Source organism: Chiloscyllium plagiosum, unplaced genomic scaffold, assembly GCF_037043375.1.
Source record: "Chiloscyllium plagiosum isolate Xiang-an unplaced genomic scaffold, Cpla_swu_hap1 HiC_scaffold_12, whole genome shotgun sequence".
NCBI classification, from domain to species: domain Eukaryota; kingdom Metazoa; phylum Chordata; class Chondrichthyes; order Orectolobiformes; family Hemiscylliidae; genus Chiloscyllium; species Chiloscyllium plagiosum.
In genome coordinates, this window is record NW_028270150.1 from 75,398,957 (window position 1) to 75,422,413 (window position 23,457).

The window sequence follows — 23,457 nt, forward strand, 5'->3', positions numbered from 1 at the left end:
TAATGTAAAACTAACAATAATTTTGCATTTATATGAGATAGTCTTTGCAATTTTTTCATTGTGGCATTTCTGATAATTGTTTTTAATAACTGTGATATGCACACAGGTCAATTGTTCTCTATTGAGAAAGAACAATGAATAAGTTATAACAGTTACATTACTGTGTACATTCAGCCAATGCCACAACTACAAGAATGTAGCCCAATAAGTCCTCAGCTTTTTCAGGGTTCTTACCAAGTTAATTGGACATCTCATGCTAACCCCGCAACGAATAGAAGAGGAAATGCATGGAAAAAGACATAGAGAATAGTAGCTGCTACATCTGAAGAATCACATCACAGACTGTCTAACTTGACATTATAGTGAGGACTGCAGATGCTGGGAAGTCAGCGTTGATCAAATGTGGAGCTGGAAAAAGGACAGCAGGTCAAGCTGCATCAGAAAAGTTGACGTTTCAGGAAAGATCCTTCATCAGGACTGACATCACAGCACATCAATGCAGGATTAAGGTTTACAAATCTTGATAAAACTTAAATTTGCCAGTGTTCACTCCTAGAATTTAAATGGTAGGAGGGCCTCTGGCTGTTATTAAAAAGCCAAAAAAAGTGTAGTGGATGACAGTAGTCCTATTTTTTCAAGCAATGAAAACCATTTAATATTACATTTTATTTTCATAGCCAGTTTTAGCATTAATTTGATTAACATTAATCAATATATTTTGTTTACAAAAACTTTCTAAAGTCTTTTATATATCTCGACAGATATCAAATTATAAAAACATTATCCAATGTATTTCTACTCATGACATAAAATACTGCATCATGATGCTATTAAACTCAAAAGAGAATTCTATGTTGTATAACACTGCCATCTAGCTCTCCTTCAGTTGAATGTAATTTCTCTGTCAATATAGTTATTATTGGAAATGGTTTTATTCCAATGCTTTATAGTTTTCTCCATAAGTAAAAAAGATATGACACCTTTCAAGACATCTTAAAGCATTTTGCAGTTAATGAAGTACTTTGGAAGTGTGGTTACTGTTGTATTGTAGGGAACATGACAGCCAATTGTTTGCAAGCTCAAAGACCAACAACGTAATCGTAAATCAATTGTATTTCAGTGACGGTTTCTTTGAGAAATTACAACTGGCCAGGATCAGTATTAGGAAAGATCCTTTGGGCTAGACAGTAGATGGTCAATATCACAAAAATTGATAGCAAAAGTATTCAATTGGAAAATTAAATGATAAGTCTTAAGACGTGCACATCACAATTAATGTGTTGATATTTTTTCTAAAAGGCCTAGACTTGGTAGCCAGATCTCTTCCTGGAGATGGGAGACAGTAGTTCAGAAGCAGATGCCAACTTACAGAAACTTCAACTGACAATATCAAAAATACACCTTTGTAAGCTATTATTCCATTGGCAATATCAAAGTTGCAATCTCAAATGGACAGACTTGGTGAAACATAGCTCCACAATAAACATTACAGACTCACTCTGTAAGCAATATCATAGTTCAGTCATTTTTTATTAGAAATAACACAAGTTTATAATAGTGAAGAACTTCAGAATAGACAAAACATTTGCTTTAATAAAAATGCAGCGCTACAGCTTTCAAATTGAGAAATGCTTTTAAATTGCAAAGAAATTTACACAAATACAGTCTAACATACTAGCAAACAATTTTGTCTCATAAATAAAATGGGTTCCTTTTGCTTCATACAAACTTAATTTTTAAAATAATTATCGAAGATTGAAATGTAATTGATTTAAACTGGTACATTGATAGTTTGCAGAAATAACACACTTTACTAAGTTCTGTGGAATATTATTTATACAAAATTTACTAAACCAAGACACTAAAAGAAAGACTTGATACATTCACACAGAACTCCTACCTAATTTCTTACCAAAAGGGGAAACAGTGGCAGGTATTCTGACCAGCAGAGTCACAATAGTTGTGTGAACCAGGCAGAGGGCACGGATTCCTTTCAGTTTTATGAAATTGTAATTGGGAAAAAAAAGTGGCAACTTTTTTTTTTGAGTAACCTTCAGCAACCACTTTAAAAAATCACTGGTTAGATTGTTCATGTCCTGATTCAATATGTGTAAAGCTAGTGGAATTAATAATGGGGAGCCTCTAACTGGCATTGAATTCTGGTTTGCTTCATAAAAGCAATGTTTGCCTGTTTAGGACAGAATGACTTGATCCTCACAGCTCACTTGATGACACATGGGCAGACCCTGCCCTTAATTTCTCAGAACCAATGGCTGCAAATTTAATTATTCCAACCTCCAACAATGCTTCCTGCCCCAAGAATTATACATCAGTGTCTATAAAGAATTAAAAAATGCTTGTTGGTGCATACATTGTATATTCAACCAACAAAATGTAAACTCTAAAACAGTGTGTGTAGGAATTCATTGAAAGAATGAAGTTTTGTCAAATAATTTCAAGACATCTTGACCATATTTTATCACAATTAGACAAATGCTCAAACCTAAAAAGGTGAAAAAAAGGCAAATATGCCATTTCAACAAATTTGTTGGAGTAATCATTTAATTACAGACAATCACATCAGACAGGTTTTCTGCCAAGTCAAACATGTTACTAGCCTTTTTGTACTCAAATACATTTAATGTAAAACATTTGCTTAAAAATAATCTGCACACATCAGTCAAAGAATTAATGAGTCAAAGCATGGCTTTCAAATGGTGTGCGCAATTTTAACTGTTATACATTAATGTAATGTGAAAGATACATAACATGGAGGAGATGGGGAGGCTGAGTATTCAGTTTACAATTAGTATCATCAAATGTCAAAATAACCGACTGACACTAAATCCAAATAACTCATTGTAATGTCTGTCTGCTTTGAAATCCTTATACATTGGACACCCATTTCCTCCCTTGTTAATCATATATTAAATATGTCACTGTTGTAACTTCTGTTTTATAATGAGTTCCTTAAGTTGATGCATCTTGTCATCTCTCACAGCATCACGAATGGACTGGAAGAAACCAAAGTAGTGATGCTGGTTATGAATCATGAGAAGAACTCCAGCCAGTAGCTCATTTGTTGTGAGAAGATGATAGAGGTAGGCACGCGTATGGTTCTTACAGCAGTAGCAGGAACAGTCTTCTAACAAAGGCCTGAAATCTGCACGGTACCTGAAAAACATGGAAAATAGACACCTTTAAACCAACCATAGAATCATTAGCTCTCTTAAATAATACACAATAAGCCACAAACTTTAGTACTAGTAAAAACACTAAAAATGAGTGACAGTAGCCAGGGAATGCAAAATTGTGAGAATTGCACTATACTCTATTGACTGTATTCTTGTTTACAGCATCTATTCCATCAATAATTCACAGAGGCAGAAAATGTCAGTTATTATCCAATAATGCCACTTTGTGATTTATATATCCTTGCAAACTAAGTAATTCAAAAGGCTTCTATCTGTGCATAACTACTGGTAAACAATAATCTACTGTAATTGACCTCAAGATTCATTTTTGTCTTCCACAGGTTAAGAGTTCTATTAGGCACCCATCTCATAAAATGGACAGATGGTTCAGTTGGTGCAAGCAACTGTTGAGAGAGAATTACATAAAGCTTCCAAGTTTAATTACTAATTTGGCCTATCTGAGCAGTCAGCAGCATGACAAGAGAATTACATAGGGAGGGCTGTGAAGAGAAACAATGAGGGTAGAGCTTTCATTTCTGATAAATGTGCCACCATGTACACTGAAAATTCTGTGCCTGTCACTTCAGAGACTACAAAGGCAAAATGACGGGCATAAACTCACACTGACTTAAGAACATTAAGGGGTGACATAACTGAAGTTTTTTAGATGATTAAATAGTATAATGAGAGAATCTATTTTCTCCAGCTGGAGCTGGGGAGACATGTCCTTATAATCAGGGCCAATTCATTCACAGGCAATGTTAGGAAGTGGTTCCTCACAAATGACAAACTGGAACACTCCTCCTAGAGGCTTGGTCATTTGAAAATTTCAAAACTAAATTTTCTTTTGTTTGTCAAGCAAAGGCACTACAGGTTACAAAACCAAGCTGTTTCAGTCAAGGCAACAATCACACTAAAATCAAGTGAATGACAGAACAGCTTCAAAGGACCAAATGATCTACTTCCATCCATACATTCCAATCAGACTTGATGCAGGGCAGATTGTACAGGCTTGCTGCTAAGGATCCACATGAAGAATGAGCACTTGGGACAAAACCCCAAATAAATTCTAAACAGAAGTGAATGGAGGTATGCAATACAGGAGAAATAAGTACTGGAATAACAATGCTGGCAACATAAGGCAGAGGGATGCACCTGCAATATATCTGTTTCAATCACGAGAATGGAACATTTTTCATTTTACAAACATAAGCAAAGTACTCATTGGGAAACCAGAAAAAAAAATTGTAATGCACTGTGAAAGTAAACCTCCAGTGCCAAAAAGGTGTGTCAAGATATTTGGTTACTGCACAGAGCTGACACTGATTGGATACTGGACTAGAGGAGCCCTCAGAAGGGGAATTACATCAGTATTTTCTGCAATGCATTTCCATTTAGTCAATGTTGCCAAGGTTGGAGGGTTTGAGCTACAGGGAGAAGCTGAATATTCTGGGGCTGTTTTCCTTGGAGCATCAGGGACTGGGCGGCACGGTGGCATAGTGGTTAGCACTGCTGCCTCTCAGCGCCAGAGACACGGGTTCAATTCCCGCCTCAGGCGACTGACTGTGTGGAGTTTGCACGTTCTCCCCGTGTCTGCGTGGGTTTCCTCCGGGTGCTCCGGTTTCCTCCCACAGTCCAAAGATGTGCAGGTAAGGTGAATTGGCCATGCTAAACTGCCCATAGTGTTAGGTAAGGGGTAAATGTATGGGTATGGGTTGGTTGCTCTTCGGCGGGTCGGTGTGGATTCGTTGGGCCGAAGGGCCTGTTTCCACATTGTAATGTAATCTAATCTAATCTAATCTGACTGAGGGGTGACTTTGTAGAGGTTTATAAAATCATGAGGGTCATGGATTGGGTAAATAGACAAGGTCTTTTCCCTGGGGTGGATGAGTCCAGAACTAGAGGGCATAGGTTTAAGGTGAGAGGAGAAAAATTTAAAAAGGGACTTGGGAAAACTTTTTTACACAGTGGGTGATGCACGTATAGAATGTGCGGCAAGAGGAACTTGTAGGGGCTGGTACAACTAAGACATTTAAAAGGCATCTGGATGGGTATACGAATAAGAAGGGTTTAGTGGGATACAGGCCTAATGCTGGGAAAAAGTTAGGGTTCTGGTCGGCATTGACGAGTTGGACTGAAGGGTCTAAACCATATAGAAAAACAATACTTTTAAGATAGACTTTACTGAACACTCTGCACATATTAAATACAATAAATAGTTCATTAAAAATTGAAGAACACTTACTGTTCACTTTTCAAATTGATCGTAAAAGGAACTGTCTTGCCCCCTTTGTCTGAAGCCTTATTACTTATCTCGTTGTCCCCACAGCCACTTCGGTCCAGCACTGAAATATAATTGAAAGCACTTGTTAGAACTTTAGCTTTATCTTATGTTGTACAATGTGCCCTGATTGTTCTCAGCTCTTGTAAACAAGATGACCAGTGGTGAAATTTCACATTAAAAGAAAGCCTTCCCTAGTTATTGCATCATTCCAAGACATTTGATTCTGTTGTGTTGGTGTATCTGTAAACTGTAAATTTCAGTTTAGCAATCATTGCAGCATTTGCAAGAACGACGTAGAATAGAATATTTCAGATTCTAGAATAAAATAGAGTCTCCTTTATTGTCACGTGTACTCAAGTACAGAAATACAGGAGTAGAATGAAAAGTTTTATAATGTCGCCATCTTAGGTACAAATCTTTGATAAGTTATTAAAAATGAATCTTCACACAGTGTTTTTGAGAAGAAGTAATTCATCTGACTTCCTTAAGTCTGTCCACCAACTCCAATATACATCACAGCAGTGTGAAGACATTTGCTCCACTTGCTTGGATGAGTGTGGCTCCAATAATACTCAGAAAGCTTGACATCATCCAGGAAGTGCAGCCAGTTAAATTGGTATTTCACACCCACCACCAACAAAGCAGTGTGGAAGTTGTAGGTACCATCTGTAAGATGTATTGTAGGCAACGGAACAATGTTCCTTTGACAACAGTGCCCAAATTGATGACCTCTATCACCTGAAAAGGATAATAACAGCAGACAGATAGGAACACCACCACTTGCAAAAACCTCTCCAAGTCTTCACTATCCTGACTTGGAGCTACACACTGATCCTTTACTGCTGCAGTGTCAAAACTTTGGAACTCCCTTCCCCTCAGTAATGTCAGTGCATCTACTGTAGGTAGGCTACACCAGGTCAAGGCAGCAGCTCACCACCACTCTCTGGGGCAATTAGCAATGCACAACAAAATTCAACAGTGTACAAGCTGAACATAGACAACATAACTGAAGAGTTAAATTAAACATTGTGGCTGTACTTTAGAGATGTCCAAGAAAGCAAACAGAACAATGAGAAGGTCAGTTTCCTCAATGTTAAAACGAGAGCAGAGCCTTTCGGTAAGCAGTTAGTTAATTTAGTTGTGATGATTTGCAAATAATCTTCATATTTCAGATTCAGATGATTTTTTTTAATAGGACTTTTTCCTGACTAGCTCTTTTCACCCACCAACAAAGATGAAGTGAAAATAGTCTGTAGTTTATGAGATGGTGCTGCACTCTACAAACCAAATTCATGGTATTATGATTGTATGGCATCTTGTGCGAATATGGGAAGGGCTAGACTCCAGCAAAAAAGTACAAACAAAAAAATGAAGCAGAGAGGTTGGATATACTCTGACCCAAGCCTTAACCCACGGCCTCAAAGGAGGTTTTATATTTTGAGCAGCGTGTAAACACCATTTTTATAATTAGCTACCTTTATTCCCCGGAAATCACACTTCATTTTTTTCCATTGTTCAGCTCACTAACCAATCATGTTAAATGAACAGACTGAGCATGTCAAAATATATCCACACAATCACGTGAATAAATTGCACCATTCACAAAAATAATATAAAAACCATATATTCCCAAAATGCATATTCTACTATATGCTTTGTCACAGATTACCAAAAATAGAATTCTCATGATGCAAAGAGCACAAAATAGCATTATAACAAAATAGCATACTACAAAGAATATTACAAATGCAGATCACACAACTTGAATACCTAAAGTGGTTAACTGATAACATAAAAGGTACAAAAATATTCATTACTGCCAACTTTTTGTAGAGAGATGGTTCTGCTCCTTTCTGAATATCATATTTTAGTATTAACTTAGCACTTAACTTAGTTCTATGCAAATAGAAAATCAGGTTTTCCTCACTGACTCAGTCAAACTGCTTCAATTCACCACTCAGGATAAGGAGTTTGAAGGGCTAGCTCTGGTTTTTGCTAAGGTAGCTTCTCTCAATCAGGACATTAAATTAGGTGCTGCTCCAGATCACAGTCCTTGATTTAGTTGCAGCCAGAAAACTAGGGTTTCCATTACTACTGGCAAAGTACTAACCTACTTTGGAAGGTGGGTATGCATGGTTGATAGGTGAATGATAGAATCTCTACAATGTGGAAGCAGACTACTTGGCCCATCGAGTCCATACCATGCCTCCGAAGAGCATCCCACCCATAACCACACCCCCATACCCTATCCCTGTAATCCTGCATTTCTCATGGCTAATCCACTTAGCCTGCATATCCCTGGTAAATTTCCCACAAAGTGTCCATGGCTAATCCACCTAACTTGTACATCCTTAGACTGTGGAAGGAAACCAGAGCACGAAGAGGAAACTCACGCAAAAACGGGGAAAATAGGCAAATAGTGACAGATAGTCACCCAAGAGTAGAATCAAACTCGCTTCCATGGTGCTGAGAGGCAGCAATGCTAACAACTGAACCACCATGCCAAATTTGATGAAGACAGAGTCTGACTGTGAAGGTAGGATGTGGTAGGAAGGCAAACTTATTAATGATTTGAATGAAGGTTTTGGCAACACATTGTACAAATTTGCAGACGATAGCAAGACTTGTGCAAATATTAGGACTGTAGGACAATCTTTGACAGCTTTAGGTGTATCTTGACATATTGAGAGATTGAGCTCATGATGGTTAATTAGAATTAATACAGTATTATGGGAAGGGCTAATATTTAATAAGTATCCATCCTTTGAGGGAAAAAGGTATTACAAAAGGTGGTGAAGGAAGGAGATCTGAACATAAAGATATAAACAACACTGAAACACCAGCTGTAACAAATAGGCTGTAACAAACAATTGACTATTTTGTCATTTTACAAGATGGCAGAAAAAGGAAAAACATTCGGTGCTGTTGCCAAATTTAAAAATACAGTATGTTTATAAATATTGCTGCAGCATAATGTTTCTTTGTATTTATTATGATCTTAATAGGTGTAGCCCTAATTTTCCTACGAGCCATCAATCTCAGAGCATATCCTCATTCTGATTTAATTTCAGATAGCAGATCATCATTAAAATGAATCAAGTTGATATCTTTTAACACAAATTAAAACTCAGAGCGCAAAATGTTGAAATCAAGATAGTTTTCTTGCATAATAGGTAGTAGATATCATGGCATATTTCAAAGCAATTATTTCACAGATTGATGAATTTATCAGTACTTCAGAATGTAATAAAAAATGCTTTATTCATCTAAGTTTTAGTTGGCCTTTTTACAGTTGTAACATGTGACTATTATTAAATTATATATTAAAACATTGCCGGTGAATGTATAAATTAGACAGGCTTTAAATGCAGCATTACATTTCACAATATTACAAATGGTTTTTCTTTAAAAATGTTTGTCTGCTGGTTAATAAAAGAAAAATACGTTCATGCATTTTTTAATACGAAGAAAATAGAAATAGTTGCATACACGAAACTGTGATAATTTGTTCAAAGTTTTGAGTTACTGCTAACTTACTTGAATAGATGTGATTCCCTTCACATTGTTCAATGGTCATTGTGTTGTAAGCAGATATAAGTTGTTGGTCTTGTACCTGATGTAGGGGACCAACAAGATTCTTTTGTTCTGCTGAGATACAAAGGAATTCATTGTGGTGTGTATATTAAGTTCCTTGGTTTCCTGATTCTCAGCCAGTACATACCTTATTCTGAATTCAATGCTGAGATTCTTGATCTTCATTTTAAAGGATCAGATTACAATTACTTTTTAGTGACCTCAAATATTTTCCACATATATATTTTATTTCTTAAAGCAAAACAACTTTGGAAACCACTGAGCATCTCTACAAGTGCCAATCAGAAGTAAATCAGCAGTGAGTCGGAAAGTGGTTGATAATTTTGTTTAACAACGCAGGTCAGGTCATTAGGTCCTTTCTATTGCTGACACATACAGTTATGCAAGGTTGTTAGCTGGAGCTAAGCATCTGCCAACACTGCATATGTCTTTTGAAAACAGCAGGGAAGTGGGACTAGTTATTAACTGATTCACAACCAGAAGGAATGTGAAAGATTGAATGCTCTCTTTCTGCATTATGAAGATTCCAATCGAATTGTTGAAATAAAAATGTTTGAGATAAAATTTGTTATATATGGTATGCTTTTGTATGTTTTAGCTATCATAGGGTAACTAGTTTAAAAACCAAGCCATGTCTCACCCCAGAGTTCCATCTTTGGAAAGATTAAAGGATCAAATGCACTTCGAACACAAAGATCCGGTTCAGATCATACCATTAGACATTGGGTGGGTCTGGTTACCACCTAGGAGATATTGGACACTGAAGTTATGTTTTGTACAAAGGCAGTCAACATGACGACGTAAAGGAGTGGCTGACACCTCTGAACTAAAGCAAATATCTTGCAGCAGATCCAATGGCCTCGAAGCAAAATGGATTAAAACACCTGAATATACCCCCATATTTTTCATTGAAATCCAAACCAGAACAAATGTTAATATGCAACTTTCACTACTGAACTAAGATGCTAATCAAAACCAAGCTTTGATTCAATACCAGGTCACAAGAAAAACTGATACCAAGAACAAAAAACAAAGAAAATTTGCTGCCCGGGAACAGGCCCTTTGGCCCTCCAAGCCTGACCCGATCCAGATCCACTGTCTAAACCTATCGCCCAGTTCCTAAGCAACTGCATCCCTCTGCTCCCCACCTACTCATGCATCTGTCCAGACGCACCTTAAAAGAATCAACTGTGCCTGCCTTCACTACCTCTGCTGGTAACGCATTCCAGGCACCTTTGTGAAAAGTACTTTCCGCGTGTATTCCCCTTAAACCTTTCATTTCTCACCTTGAACGCGTGACTCTCGTTATTGAATCCCTCACCCTGGGAAAAAGCTCATCTCCATCCACCCTGTCTATACCCTTCATGATTTTGTAGACCTCAAATCAGGTCCCCCCTCAATCTCCTTTTTTCTAATGAAAACAATCCTAACCTACTCAACCTCTTTTCATAGCTAGTAATTGCTTCTTCTATGCAGTACTACAGGAGTGTGGGCTGACCAGCTCTTTTGGACATAATTTAGTTAACAATATTGCGAACTATTTCATCAGCTCTAACTCACGTCTCTTTGATGTTGCATCTGCACACAAACTTGGAAATGCAGATTTCCATCAAGACAAAACTCTTTGTAAGTTAACTTGTCTTTAATATTTCTAAATTCTGAATTTTCAAAATTAAATATCTCGAATATACAAGTTTTGTGATTTTAAAAAAAGAACAGATTTCTGAACTGCAACATTTCGAAGCATCCAATTCTATTACCAGCAACACTCAGTTTTTAAAAAATTATTTATTCTCGAGACATTAAGTGTTGCTGGCTGGCCAGCACTTATTGCTCATTCCTAGCTGCGTTTGAGAAACTGGCGGTTAGCTGCCTTCTTGAAACACTGCTGTCCATGTGCTGTAGATTGCCATTAGGGAGGATTTTGACACAGTGACACTGCAGCAACAGCAATACATTTCCAAACCAGTATAGAGATTGTAACAAAGTCAGCCAGATGGACCTCAGAATATATGAGTTCCTTGATTGGATCAGATTACCAACCACAATCAGGGAGTTCTGGCTGACAGATGTTCTTTCACTCTGACAGCTGGCTCTGAGGGAGCTGGATCAATGTCATGGATTTTCCTCATGTATATAAAGGGTGACTTGCTTATGGGATGCTGCTGTCTGTGGAATTATTCCACATGATGGAGAGTAGATTGGAGGGGAATTCGCAGATGGTGGTGTTCCCATGTATATGCGCTTTAGGTATCTTTTTAAATTGAAATGCTCATGGGTTTGGAAGGTGCTATTTCAGGATCGGGTAGTGAAAAGCTATGACGTGTACCTGAATGAGAAATGTCAATGTCCATTCAATGTAACTCTTCATATGAATGGTTGAAACCAAAGTATTTGATAGTCGTTAAATAAGTGCAGTTATGCTTGATTTTTTCATGTTGTACCTGCGGAAGCGTATTTATTTATTGCTACATAGAGCAATGAAATAACGGGATCAGAGAACAGACAAGATGACCCACAATCTCAAGATTAAAGGTAAAGATACCAGAGGTCTGTATGTGTCTGACAATTATATCATCAACACCTCTCATTTTGACAAACATCAAAACGTTACAATGTAGAAAAATTAGTTGTCTCGCTTTAAAATCAACATTTTAATTTTAACATCCAACATGATCTGAATAATTAGCCCTGTTGTGTTTGCAAACCTTTACTTAATAGTCTGCTTACCTTTTGCACAATGTATATGGCTCAGTCCTCTTTCAGGAGAAAGTGAGGTATGCAGATGCTGGAGATCAGAGCTGAAAATGTGTTGCTGGAAAAGCGCAGCAGGTCAGGCAGCATCCCGGGAACAGGAGAATCGACGTTTCGGGCATAAGCCCTTCTTCAGGAAGAAGGGCTTATGCCCAAAACGTCGATTGTCCTGTTCCCTGGATGCTGCCTGACCTGCTGCGCTTTTCCAGCAACACATTTTCAGCTCAGTTCTCTTTCAGACTCTTGTTACTGATTAGACAACATCACACAAGGTGGTGAAAGAGAGGTGGCGGATACATATTGGGCTACTGACGTGGAGGTGGTGAGGAAATAAAGTCTGCTCATAGTGCAAATTGCTCAGATAGACTTGCTGCTCCTAACTTTGACCTATGTTTAGGTAGGCATTAACACCAAGCCATGAATAATAAATTGAATGTATTACTATGCACAGCCTGCCAACCTTTGTTTATTTACTGAATAATAACACAATACACTGACTTTCTAAGACTCTACCTTCTGCTTCTGGGTCCACCTTGTATTTAAATTTGAATGTCAGAGCTCTTCCTTGCTCAGTCATTACATAGGGAAAGAAACCTTCAAATAAATCCACTCCTCTTGATACACACTCCAGCACTTCATCTGGCTTTCCAATTCCATGGATCAACCTAATATAGTGGGAGGGAAGGACAACAGAGAGAAATGTGAATAAATATCACTAGATTAAACAGGAGATGTGCAACAAAATACTCACATTCTGGAATTAACCATAGCCCTTCAAGAAAGCTAACTAAAAGGCTAATAGAAAATGTTAGGAACACTCAGATCAGATGGGATTACATAATACAGTGTATTTGCCTTTGGAAGGTGAAGCTGTTCCTTCTGTCTCACAATTTGAGCTGTGGCTCACAACAAGGGCTCAGGAGAGAGAAACAGTAAATGAGTGTGTCAGGAATGGGAACTTTGGTGAAAGAATAGGATATTGAGCAGCAACAGCCAGGTTACCGGCAAGAGGATGACATGGGAAGCAGAACAAGGCTCAGCGAGGCTCAGCAGTGAAGAAGTGGGGAAGGGAGTGGAATAGGCCAAATCAGGTCATGTGATCCTACATCAGCCCAACTTTGCAAACAACTTCAAAATGAAATTCTTAAGTTAAACGAGGAAAAAGGCCCCATTAAATGACCAATGTTATTTCACTTTAACACAACTCAGGACAACAAAATGAGATGTACTATATTCCAGTTATCAGAAAAAAACAGAGATGCCAGTATCTGCTTGCTGCTGCCATAAATTCCTAAGCTGCTTTAAAATAAAAGGATTGGTGACTTGCACTTATTGGAATCTGTTCAAATAAAGCAGAATAATTGCATATTACACATTTTTCTTTACCTGGGTTTGTCTTCAGGCAGTTCTCCTGTGACTGAAGCAATTAAGTTCAATTTTGGGTCATCAGGCATATCCTCTGCCTGAAAACCATCTAAAAGGAAACCTCCAACTGGCCTCTTTATAGTTTCTCTAACGGACCTCAGTCGTTCTTCAAGAATATCTCCTCCTTCTATTACACCCAGAATCTCACTGTTCTTCAGCACCTGGGAGAAAATTATAAACACTCAACTCCAACACCCACCAAACATATTAACTTTGTTTTAATTTATTGCAATGTAACTTTTACAAAATGTTGCTCATCTATGAAATATTACAAGTTAAATTTGTGATTACAACTGTAATTTAATATTTCAAACTGATAAAGTGAGCCTAATGTCCATACTGAAAAAATGTTGAGACATAAATCCAAGATAAAATTAATTGCCCATTTGAAAAGGAATGAGCAAGTAAAGTTCGAACAAATTTGTGAAAGTTGTGTATTGTTCAACTAACTTGATTTGTATTCTTTAATGAGGTAATTTAGAGGGCCGATGAGGGAAGTGCAACTGTTGTGTATATGGGCATTCGGCTAAGTACTACATAATGGACTAGTAAAATTGAAGTCAATATGATTATAGTGATAGGGATGGAAAAAGCAATTAAATGACAGAAAGCAGAGAGTTTACTGCTGAACATTTGCTAGAGGGAAGTAGTGTGGTGTTTCCAATGGGTCAGAGTTCGGACCACTGCTCCTTTTCGTTGTACCCTAATTGCTTGAATTGAACAAAGAAAGAAAATTTACAGCCCAGGAACAAGCCCTTTGGCCTTCCAAGTCTGTGCTGATCCAAATCCACTGTCTAAACCTATCGCTCAATTCCGAAGGATCTGTATCCCTCTGCTCCCCATTTACTCATGCATCTGTCTAGATGCATCTTAAATGAATGTACCATGTCTGTCTCTACTATCTCGACTGGCAACGCGTTCCAGGCACCCACCAACCTCGGTGTAAAGTACTTTCCGCATGTATCTTCCTTAAACTTTTCTTCTCTCACCTTGAATGCATGACCCCTTGTTATTAAATCCCTCACCCTCGGAAAAGGCTTATCTCTATCCACCCTGTCTATACCCTTATGATTTTGTAGGCCTCAATCAGGTCCCCCCTCAATCTGCTTTTTTCTAATGAAAATAATCCTAGCCTACTCAACGTCTCTTCATAGTAAGCACCTTCCATACCAGACAACATCCTCGCAAACCTCCCCTGCACCCACTCCAAAGCGTCCACATCCTTTTGGTAATGCGGCGACCAGAATCATACACAGTATTCTAAATGCAGCCGAACCAAAGTCTTGTACAATTTTAACATGACCTGCCAGCTCTTATACTCAATACCCCGTCCGATGAAGGCAAGCATACCATATGCCTTCTTGATCACTCTATCCACCTGTGCAGCCATCTTCAGGCTACAATGGGCCTGAACTCCCAGATATCTCTGTTCATCAACTTTTCCCAATGCTCTGGTTTATAGTTACTATAACACTCAAATGCTGTAAAGAAAGATGGCAAGATAGCAACAGAATTCAGGAGGATAGAAATATATTAACTAGGAGGAGTTGGTCATTCAGCCCTTCAAGCTGCTGCGCCTTTCAATATGATGGCAGATCATCCAACTCAATACTCTGTTCTTACTTTCACCCTTTGATCCCCTTAACCGTTAATAACTACAGGAAACCTGTAGTTTGTTCTAACTGGCACCTTATGAACCAGCACTCTCAATAAACCGTCAAAAGTTACGTACTTGAAATACCAGAAATTTACTGTATTATTGCAATCTCCACAACATCAGAGTAGTCAGTTGAGGGTGCAAGTGAGAAGGTTCTTTGCTGGTAAGTTTTACTTTAGGCAAATTTGCATAACTATTTCAGTGATTTATGCTGTAGAGTATAACAGTAATGTTGAAAGAGTATAGCTCCTGCATTATATTTCCGTATTAAGTATATTTTTACACAAATTACATGGACCTCTTGATCAACCAGAACATTTGATTAATCGGCACACTCCTGGTCCCATAGGTGCTGGCTAATAAAAGGTTTGTTATATGTTCATCTTCTTGAAAGATTCAATATTTTGTCCTCAACAGCTTTCTGTGGTAGAGAATTCCACAGGCTCAACACTCGGTGTGCAGAAAATTCTCTTATTAAAACAGACTGCTAAAATGTGCAGAGGTGGTGAAAGAAATTTAAGGGCAAAGTGATACTTTTTTTAAAAATAGGAAGAATGAGGAGAGGCTAGATGAACTAAAAGGCACAATTTTCAAGAGGATGAAGAAAAGACATGCATGTGTTTGGACAAACTTTGAAGATGACAGGACAAGTCGAGAAGGTTGCTCAAAAGATGCAAGGGGAGTTTAGATTTCTTATTACAGAAATTTCATTCCCCAATCCACATTGCAAGGACTGTCTTTTTATTTTGAGCTTTTAAAATGTGTGTACTGAAATGAGGAAGAATTGTTTAAAACCAATGTTTGAATGAGTAGATGCAGTTCTGAAAACAAGTAACCTGACATCTTGCAAACAGCTGTTTAACTTTATTCATTCACAGGAAGTGGGAGTTGCTGGCTGGGCCAGCATCATTTGCCTGTCCCTAGTTGCCCTTGAAAAGGTGATGGTGAGCTGCCTCTTGAATCCCAGCAGTCCATGTGCTGTGGGTTGACCTACAATGTCATTGGGGAGGGAATTGCAGGATTTTGACCCAGTGACAATGAAGCAATGTATTCCCAAGTCAGAATGATGAACAGCTTAGAGAGGAACTTGCAGCATGTAGTGTTCCCATGCATCAGATGCCATTGTTCTTCGAGAAGGAAGTGATCGTGTTTGGAAGGTGCTGTCTGAGGAGCTTTGGTGAATTTCTGCAGTGCATCTTGATGGTATACACTGATGTGACGGAGCATAGGTGGTGGAGCGAGTGGATGTTCATGAATGTACTGTCAGTTTGGTTGATCTGTCTCCTGTAGTATAATAAATATCCCCTCCCTTAAATCCCTCGATAGCTGTGCAGCACCATACATCCATACTTTGTCTAGCCCTATTATCTTTTCTCAAAACATTTCATCCTAAAAAGAACAAGCAGGTAAAATTTGTCTTCCCTGAATTGTGATGCAATTCCTGCAATTTTTTTTAAACTCCATCTTCTGTGCATCATGTCTTCCTTTCATTCCTCAGAGCCAGCACAGTCTTCAGTTAACCCATTATTAACTGTCTGGAAATCTTTTTGTTATATTTCTTCACATTTCTCTCCACATTAAATTAACTTCCCAAAAATTTACATCTAAACCCAAATTTTCAGTCACGGTTCTTGTTAATTTGCAGCCCTTTTCCTCTGCCAAATGTTTAAGGCGCTTTGCCAATCAAGTCATTAAAAAAAAATCAATATTTTTAGTTCTTTCCTTGTTTACCTCAGCAAAAAAGATTTTTATTACTGGGAAATCTTCACAACCACATAAGTTGATGGTCTAGGAATTGCATCACAATTCAGGGAAGACAAATTTTACCTGCTTGTTCTTTTTAGAATAAAACATAATGCCGCTTCTATACCAAGAATTCCAATGATAATTATTATTGGGATGGTACAATTTTTTTCACTGCCAACATAAATCAGTCAGGGGTAAACATCTTGTGTGTTTGACATTGCCCTCTTTATTCTCGAAGTGACACCAAAAAATTCCAGTTGCTTCCTAGCTGCATTTGGACTGCAACTGTCATATTGAACTTTCAAATCTGACTTGAGCTAAAACACTGGCACTCTACATCCAAATTATCATTTTTGGAGAAAATCACTTTTTGTCCTCCTGCCTTTGCCACCAAACATTTTAGTGAAAGCACCAAGATAACACACCTTTGCTAAATTCTGTTCACTGATAGAAAATTTCTTGGTGTGCTGTGAGAAGCTCAAAGTCTGAAGGTTAATTTGTTCCTGTCTGGTTTCTAACTTCAATAATGCTGCATAAATACATTTCCAGTTCCTCTAGAACTGACCTGTTTTGCTGCCAATAGTTTTAATGGATATTTACATTCTCATAAAAGGATCCAATGTCTGAAATATTACATTTTTTCTTTCCTAATCATTTTCAATATTTCTTGATCTTCCATCCTCAAATCTATTTTGGGTCCAGTGAAGACAAACTTAATGCCAAATCTGTCAGAATTAAGCTTTTGGTATTTTGTTGTATTTCTACTTAAGAAGTGCCCATTGATGGTTTAAGACATAATAGTTTTGCTCAGTAATAGTTTATAACAACAATGTTTTCGCAATAAGTTGCCACTTGGCTCATGGAGTTTATAGGGACACCTGGTCAGGCAATCAAATCACACTCATTCTTTTGCTCTAACATGTAGCCCTGCAAGTCTATTTTTAAAATTTAAAAGTATGCTGATAGCAATCTCAATTAAGTACTCAGTCTGGTTTTGTATATGGTATAGGGTTGTACTGTCTTGAGTAATATGATATATTCTAAATCCATCTGGTTTAGAAAACAATTATAATTGTTTTTCTCTTAAATTCATTCATGGGATATGGGCATCATTGCCTCAGTCAGCATTTAATGCCCAACCTACTTGCCCAGAGGGTAGTTAAGAGTCAACCACATTGCTGTGGATTCAGATTCACTTTTAGGCCAGACTGGGCATCAATGAACCAGATGAGCTTTCGTAACAGTAAACAGTTGTCACATGGTTTCCACTATGTTAGCTTTTTATCCTAGATTTTATTTTTATTGTATTCAAATTTCACCACCTGCCACTGTGGGATTTGAACTCATGCTCCCAAAACAGAATTACTAGTCCAACAAAATTACCACAATCCCATTACTCATATTGTGTACTGTATTGGTGTGACCAGCTTTAAAAGTCTGGTCTAACACAGCGGGAGCAACCTCAAAAAAATCTCAGTTTTTTCAAATATTAATCCCTTTCAAATTTACCTTGTGTGTCACATAAACATCTTCAACGTGACGTGGGGAAATAGGAAAATGGCATGGTTATGTTTGGAAATGTTCTTCCAAACTAGGCTAGGAAAGCTAATTTTTTGGGCAAAAAGAAGGTAACTTGCAGGTAAAACATCTGGCCAAAAGTGTTTGTTTTTTAAAACATTTATTAATTTATGTGATGAGGGCTTTGCTGGCTAAGTCACCATTTATTGCCCAGCTTGCTACTGATAAAGGATGCCAAATGTAAGGAGGCCTAGAACCAATATCCTGTATTTGATTGGTTTTATGCCAAAAATTGGAAATTTAAAAGAAAGCTAATTATCTAGGTCATAACAAATTTGCATTGCCAGTTGTATAACTCCTATCCAAATGTCAAAACGTGGGTTCCTACATTAATTTACCTCATGCTTAGAAAAAAAGGTTATTCTGAGTTCAATTTTCAATAAATTATGTTCTTCTCAATGGGTATATATTTTTTTCATACACACAGAACAGCTTAATAAATATATTAGTGAAGTTGCTTTTATAACATTATGCAGATAGCAACACCACGTGGTATTTGTTCACATCTCACACACTTCAAACGTCAGAATTGATTCTCCCACAAACTAGAAGCAGCAGCAAACAGTCTCAAGAAAATTACTTTAACCAGACAGATGTATTGGTCTAAAAAATGAAAAACTACTCAATGTGTACGGACCTGTCATTAGTCTAACAGTGCTGGGTTGTGAGGCTTCCTTGTCCTAGTTGGGAAGATACAGAACAGTCCAATGACATGCTAAACCACGCAGTCTTGATTAAACTGGGAGTATAATTTATATTCATCAGTTACTGACGAAGATTCCAAGGACTCTGGTGCAGGAATGTTTCCGCTGGCCCTGTAAGGAAGCAACTGAAATCCCTTCTATTGACTGGTCTCTCCTGACTCCAGAGATTAGTGACAGCCCAACCTAGTCACCAACCACAACAAGATGTCCTGACCTCAAGCATCTTGCAGAAAATTACCTGAACCCTGCAATGAAGCCTGATCTCCACTATTTTCCAAGGTCAACTCGCAAAAGAGATGGCTGTTTTCTTGCTTGATGCTAGATTTCCTGCTTGCCAAGGTGGGAAAATATTAAAGAAGCCTGGTGCTAATATCATCAGGCCACCCAGATCTTTGGGCTTTGTGGGTTTTAGAGAGATGATTCTCCAAATCCTTCTATTGGGATATCAAATAACATTGAATGCAATGCTCAAGCTACTTTTAATGAGGTCTGAAGTACTCAGAAATTCTGAGTATGCACAGTGCCTTTCCTCATGGAATGCAAGTGACTGGCAAGAACACATTATACAAGATTTCTCCATTTAAAAACTGTCTTTCTTGAAAAGATGAATCAGAAATTATTACAATATTGTCACAACTACACTCTCAATTCTACAATGAGAAGAGAATTTCTAGTTCATTATTTGCAAGACTTAGGAAATCATTTATGATTTTGTGACATGTAAAGCAGAGGAGACCTCTCTTAGAGACGAGAAGCATTATGAATCTTCCTGCTGTAACATCTCTTTACCTCTGAATTCTGATGCTCTTTGAGGCAACCATCCAAGAAGCCAAGAGTACGATCCACTGATTTTTTTACCCTTTTCCTTGATGCTCCTGGAGGAAGAGGCTCTCCATCTGCCATACTTTGGTACCAGTCAGGTTTGAAGGCTTGTTGCATTGCCATAAACTTTGACAAAGTTATTTCAATTCGTCCACCTCCACCCCAAACCGATACAGTCTTTTCAGTTTGAACAAAAGAAACAAAACAGGCATTAGCTCACAATGGACCCAAAAAACAAAAATAAATGAATTTCTATTCATACAGATTTTATTGCACTAGTAAGTGTTTTCACATAAATTAGTTACTTTTCAGTTACAATTGCAAACCTCAACTTTTTAAATCTCTCATTTTGATCATGTCTTACTTGAAACTAAATGGTGCCCACTCGCTTCCTATAGTGGCCCACCCCACCTTGCCTCAAAGTTCTACTTTCTTCTTGATGCCATGATCAATGCTTAGGTACTGTTCCTTAGGAATGAGAATTTTTCAACAGAAATGTTGATATTAATCTTATAACCAACAGTGTTCTCACAGCCACTGAGCATTGAAGTAAACATCAAGTGCAGAACCAGCCTATGAGCCTAGAAATTCAATTGTTCTGATTCTTCAATAAATGAAAAAAAAGTACAGATTTTGAACATGGGCAAAGAGAATCAGAACTACATTCTATAATGTTGGCAACATCACTTCGTTCTCAAATCATATCTACCTATAGCAAAAATGAGCAGCTCTGCTGACAGCCAAGAAAATAAATTAAATAAAAGCAAGGCTAAATGATTATCCAAATTAGCTTCTAAATTCTGTAACACATTTGTAACAACTTACTTTGTTTGTGTTGTATCCTGATGGGCATGGACTAGCTGGGTCATGCAAAGAACAGTACAGAATTGACTCTGGCATACCTGTCATAAAATAGAATAAAATAAAATACACAATCTCCTAAAAATTGATCAAACAAATGAAATCCAAAAAACCTGAAGCCAAATAGAAATATCATGGATGTTGGAAATGGTAGTGTGGCATGAGTGATGCCCAAAATTGACTTAAATCACAAAGTTTTACTTCATGCTAGTATAAGTTTGAATTATAATTTGAAAAGGGGTAAAACCTAGAGGGATAAAGAGGATAAACATGGACAAAACACTGAAGAGGAGAAGGGAGAGTGACTACACATTTCATCAAGGAAGCATTTGATCAAGATGGCATCAAAGAGAAAACTGGAGTCGATGGAAATTGGGGCAAAACTTGCCATTGGCTGAAGTCACACCTGGCACAAAGGAAGATGGCAGTGGTTGATAGAGGTCAATCATCTCAGCCCCAGGATTTTGTTGCATGAGTTCCTAAAGCTGATGTTCTAGGCCCAACCATTGTAGCTGCATTATGGCCATCCTTCCATCATAAGGTCCAAATTAGGGATGCTCACTGATGATGGCAGAACATTTAGCACCAATTGTGACTGCTCAGATATGGAAGCAGTCTATATGCAAACACAGCACAGCTGATAAGTGGCAAGTAACATAAGAATCAGGCAATGATCATCTCCAAAGATGAAAATTCAACCATCATCCCTTGACATTCTGTGGCTAGGAAATTTGCAATAAATAACTCAGCTCCTCACTCCCCAGCTACAAATTACAAGTCAAGAATTTGAGGAAATGCTCTCTGCTTGCTTGGATGGGTGCAGCACCAACAACAATTAAAAGCCTTGCCACTATCTAGGGCAAAGAAACCTAATTGGCATGCTACTAACACCTTCAATATTTCACTTGCTCCACCACCAATGTCGCATGCCAGCAGTGTACATCATCTACAAGATGCATTGCATCAACTCACTAAATCTCCTTGAACAGCACCCTTCAAACCCAAGATCCTCACTGTCGAGAAGGACAAAGGCAGCAGATACATGGGAGCACCAAGACCTGTAATGCCCCTCAAAGTCACACACCATTTGATTGGGAACTGTATCGTTATTCCTTCATTGTCAATGATTCAAAATCCTGGAATGGCCTCCCTGTGATTGTACATGCACCAGATGGATTTTAGCAGCTTAAGACAGCAGCTCACCACCACCTTTTTAGGAGCAATTAGTGACAGGCACCCACTTCCCATGAATGAATGTAAAACCAGTACAACTGATATGAAGCATGCATGTTTATGCAAATTTAAAATAATTAATACTTGATTTGAAGTAAGAGCACATTTGGCACTGGTTATAATGAATACCTATGAATTTTCCAATTCCTTCTTTGTACTCCTCCAGAACTTCATGGTGCTCAGCACTGAGGAGCAAAATAAACAAATAAGCATTCATGAACAGAATAATACTACAGATTAAAAAAAGTTAAGACATTTACTAAGCAAACCCTTTGTTATTTTCACTGGTAGAATCACAAGCTTGTTTACGCAAGCTTCATAAAGTTCAGGATGTATTCTGGAAAATAAAACTTTCAAGGTTTGGGTGTAAGCACTGAATATGTATGGCCTGTGACTGATCGCAGGCTTCGTGGCTGTGAGACCTGGAAATGAACCCAAAGCAGTTGCAGACCTCCTTCGTTTATTGGTTTCAAGGTCATACTTGCAAATTAGACAAAGACTCTCAGTACTGTTTCAATGACAGTGCATGAGAGACTAACTCACTAAATCAGAGCGCACGACAGTAAATAGGATTCACCATAAATATATATAAATTTACAAATAACCCAATGATCATTCCAAACTCATGTATGTTGATATTATTAGATTACAGCAACTGTGAAGTTGAATAAAAAAATTTATTCTATTCTAATCATGTCATTAACATTAATTGATCTACACAGTCTGGAATGGACATTGATACGTGCAGTTTCAATGCTGCATTTGTATCAATAAAGCTAGTTGGATGTGCTCAAAGAAGGATTGGCAGCTTAGCTCAGGCCCCAAGCCTAAGCAAAAGTGAATGATATCCCCATTCAAAAGAAAGCTTCATGTCCACTCAGTTTCACATCAGGATCAGTGTAACAGATCACCAAGCAGCCTTTATTCAGACTTACCATTAGATTTGATGAACTGTTTCCACACAGAGATATTAGACTACATAATGACTCATTTAGGTTCTATAGATGTAGAATGCAAAGATGAGGCGTGAAGGTTCAATTGGGGTGATTGAGAGTTATAAGGTAGCCAGGAATGATCTGAAGAGAGACTAAGAGCAGCAAGGAGGGGACATGAAAAGTCCTTAGTTGGTAGGATTAGGGAAAACCCTAAGGCTTTCTATAGGTATGTCAGGAATAAGAGAATGACCAGGGTAGGAATAGGTCCAGTCAAGGATAGTAGTGGGAAGTTGCGTGTGGAGGCTGAAGAGATTGGGGAGACACTGAATGAATACTTTTCGTCAGTATTCACTCAGGAACAGGACATTGTTGCCAATGTGAATATTGAGTCACAATTAATTAGAATGGACGGCATTGAGGTATGTAGGGAAGAGGTGTTGGAAATTCTGGAAAGGGTGAAAATAGATAAGTCCCCTGGGCCTGATAGCATTTATCCTAGGATTCTCTGGGAAGCAAGGGAGGAGATTGCAGAGCCATCGGCCTTGATTTTTATGTCCTCGTTGTCTACAGGAATAGTGCCAGAAGACTGGAGGATAGCAAATGTGGTTCCCTTGTTCAAGAAGGGGAGTAGGGATAACCCTAGTAACTATAGGCCGGTGAGTCTCACTTC

The 23,457-nt window shown here is 38.0% G+C and overlaps 1 protein-coding gene across 4 annotated transcripts in view; it reads right to left on the reverse strand.

The window, feature by feature from the left end:
* Window positions 1–1,511: 1,511 nt before the first annotated feature.
* The window catches only part of qtrt2 (queuine tRNA-ribosyltransferase accessory subunit 2), a 29,008-nt gene continuing 7,062 nt past the window's right edge, over window positions 1,512–23,457 (reverse strand). For 2 of the 4 annotated variants that reach the window (XM_043700635.2, XM_087992939.1), the window contains exons 3-10: window positions 21,982–22,037; window positions 20,584–20,660; window positions 19,726–19,935; window positions 13,213–13,412; window positions 12,340–12,491; window positions 9,016–9,126; window positions 5,440–5,539; window positions 1,512–3,174 (exon numbers count right to left, since the gene is read on the reverse strand). In XM_043700635.2, coding sequence (XP_043556570.2) covers window positions 2,937–3,174; window positions 5,440–5,539; window positions 9,016–9,126; window positions 12,340–12,491; window positions 13,213–13,412; window positions 19,726–19,935; window positions 20,584–20,660; window positions 21,982–22,037 — 1,144 coding nt within the window. In that variant the 3' untranslated portion in view covers window positions 1,512–2,936. The remainder of the gene's footprint in view (window positions 3,175–5,439; window positions 5,540–9,015; window positions 9,127–12,339; window positions 12,492–13,212; window positions 13,413–19,725; window positions 19,936–20,583; window positions 20,661–21,981; window positions 22,038–23,457) is intronic. The other 2 variants (XM_043700636.2, XM_087992940.1) reach the window with 2 other exon arrangements.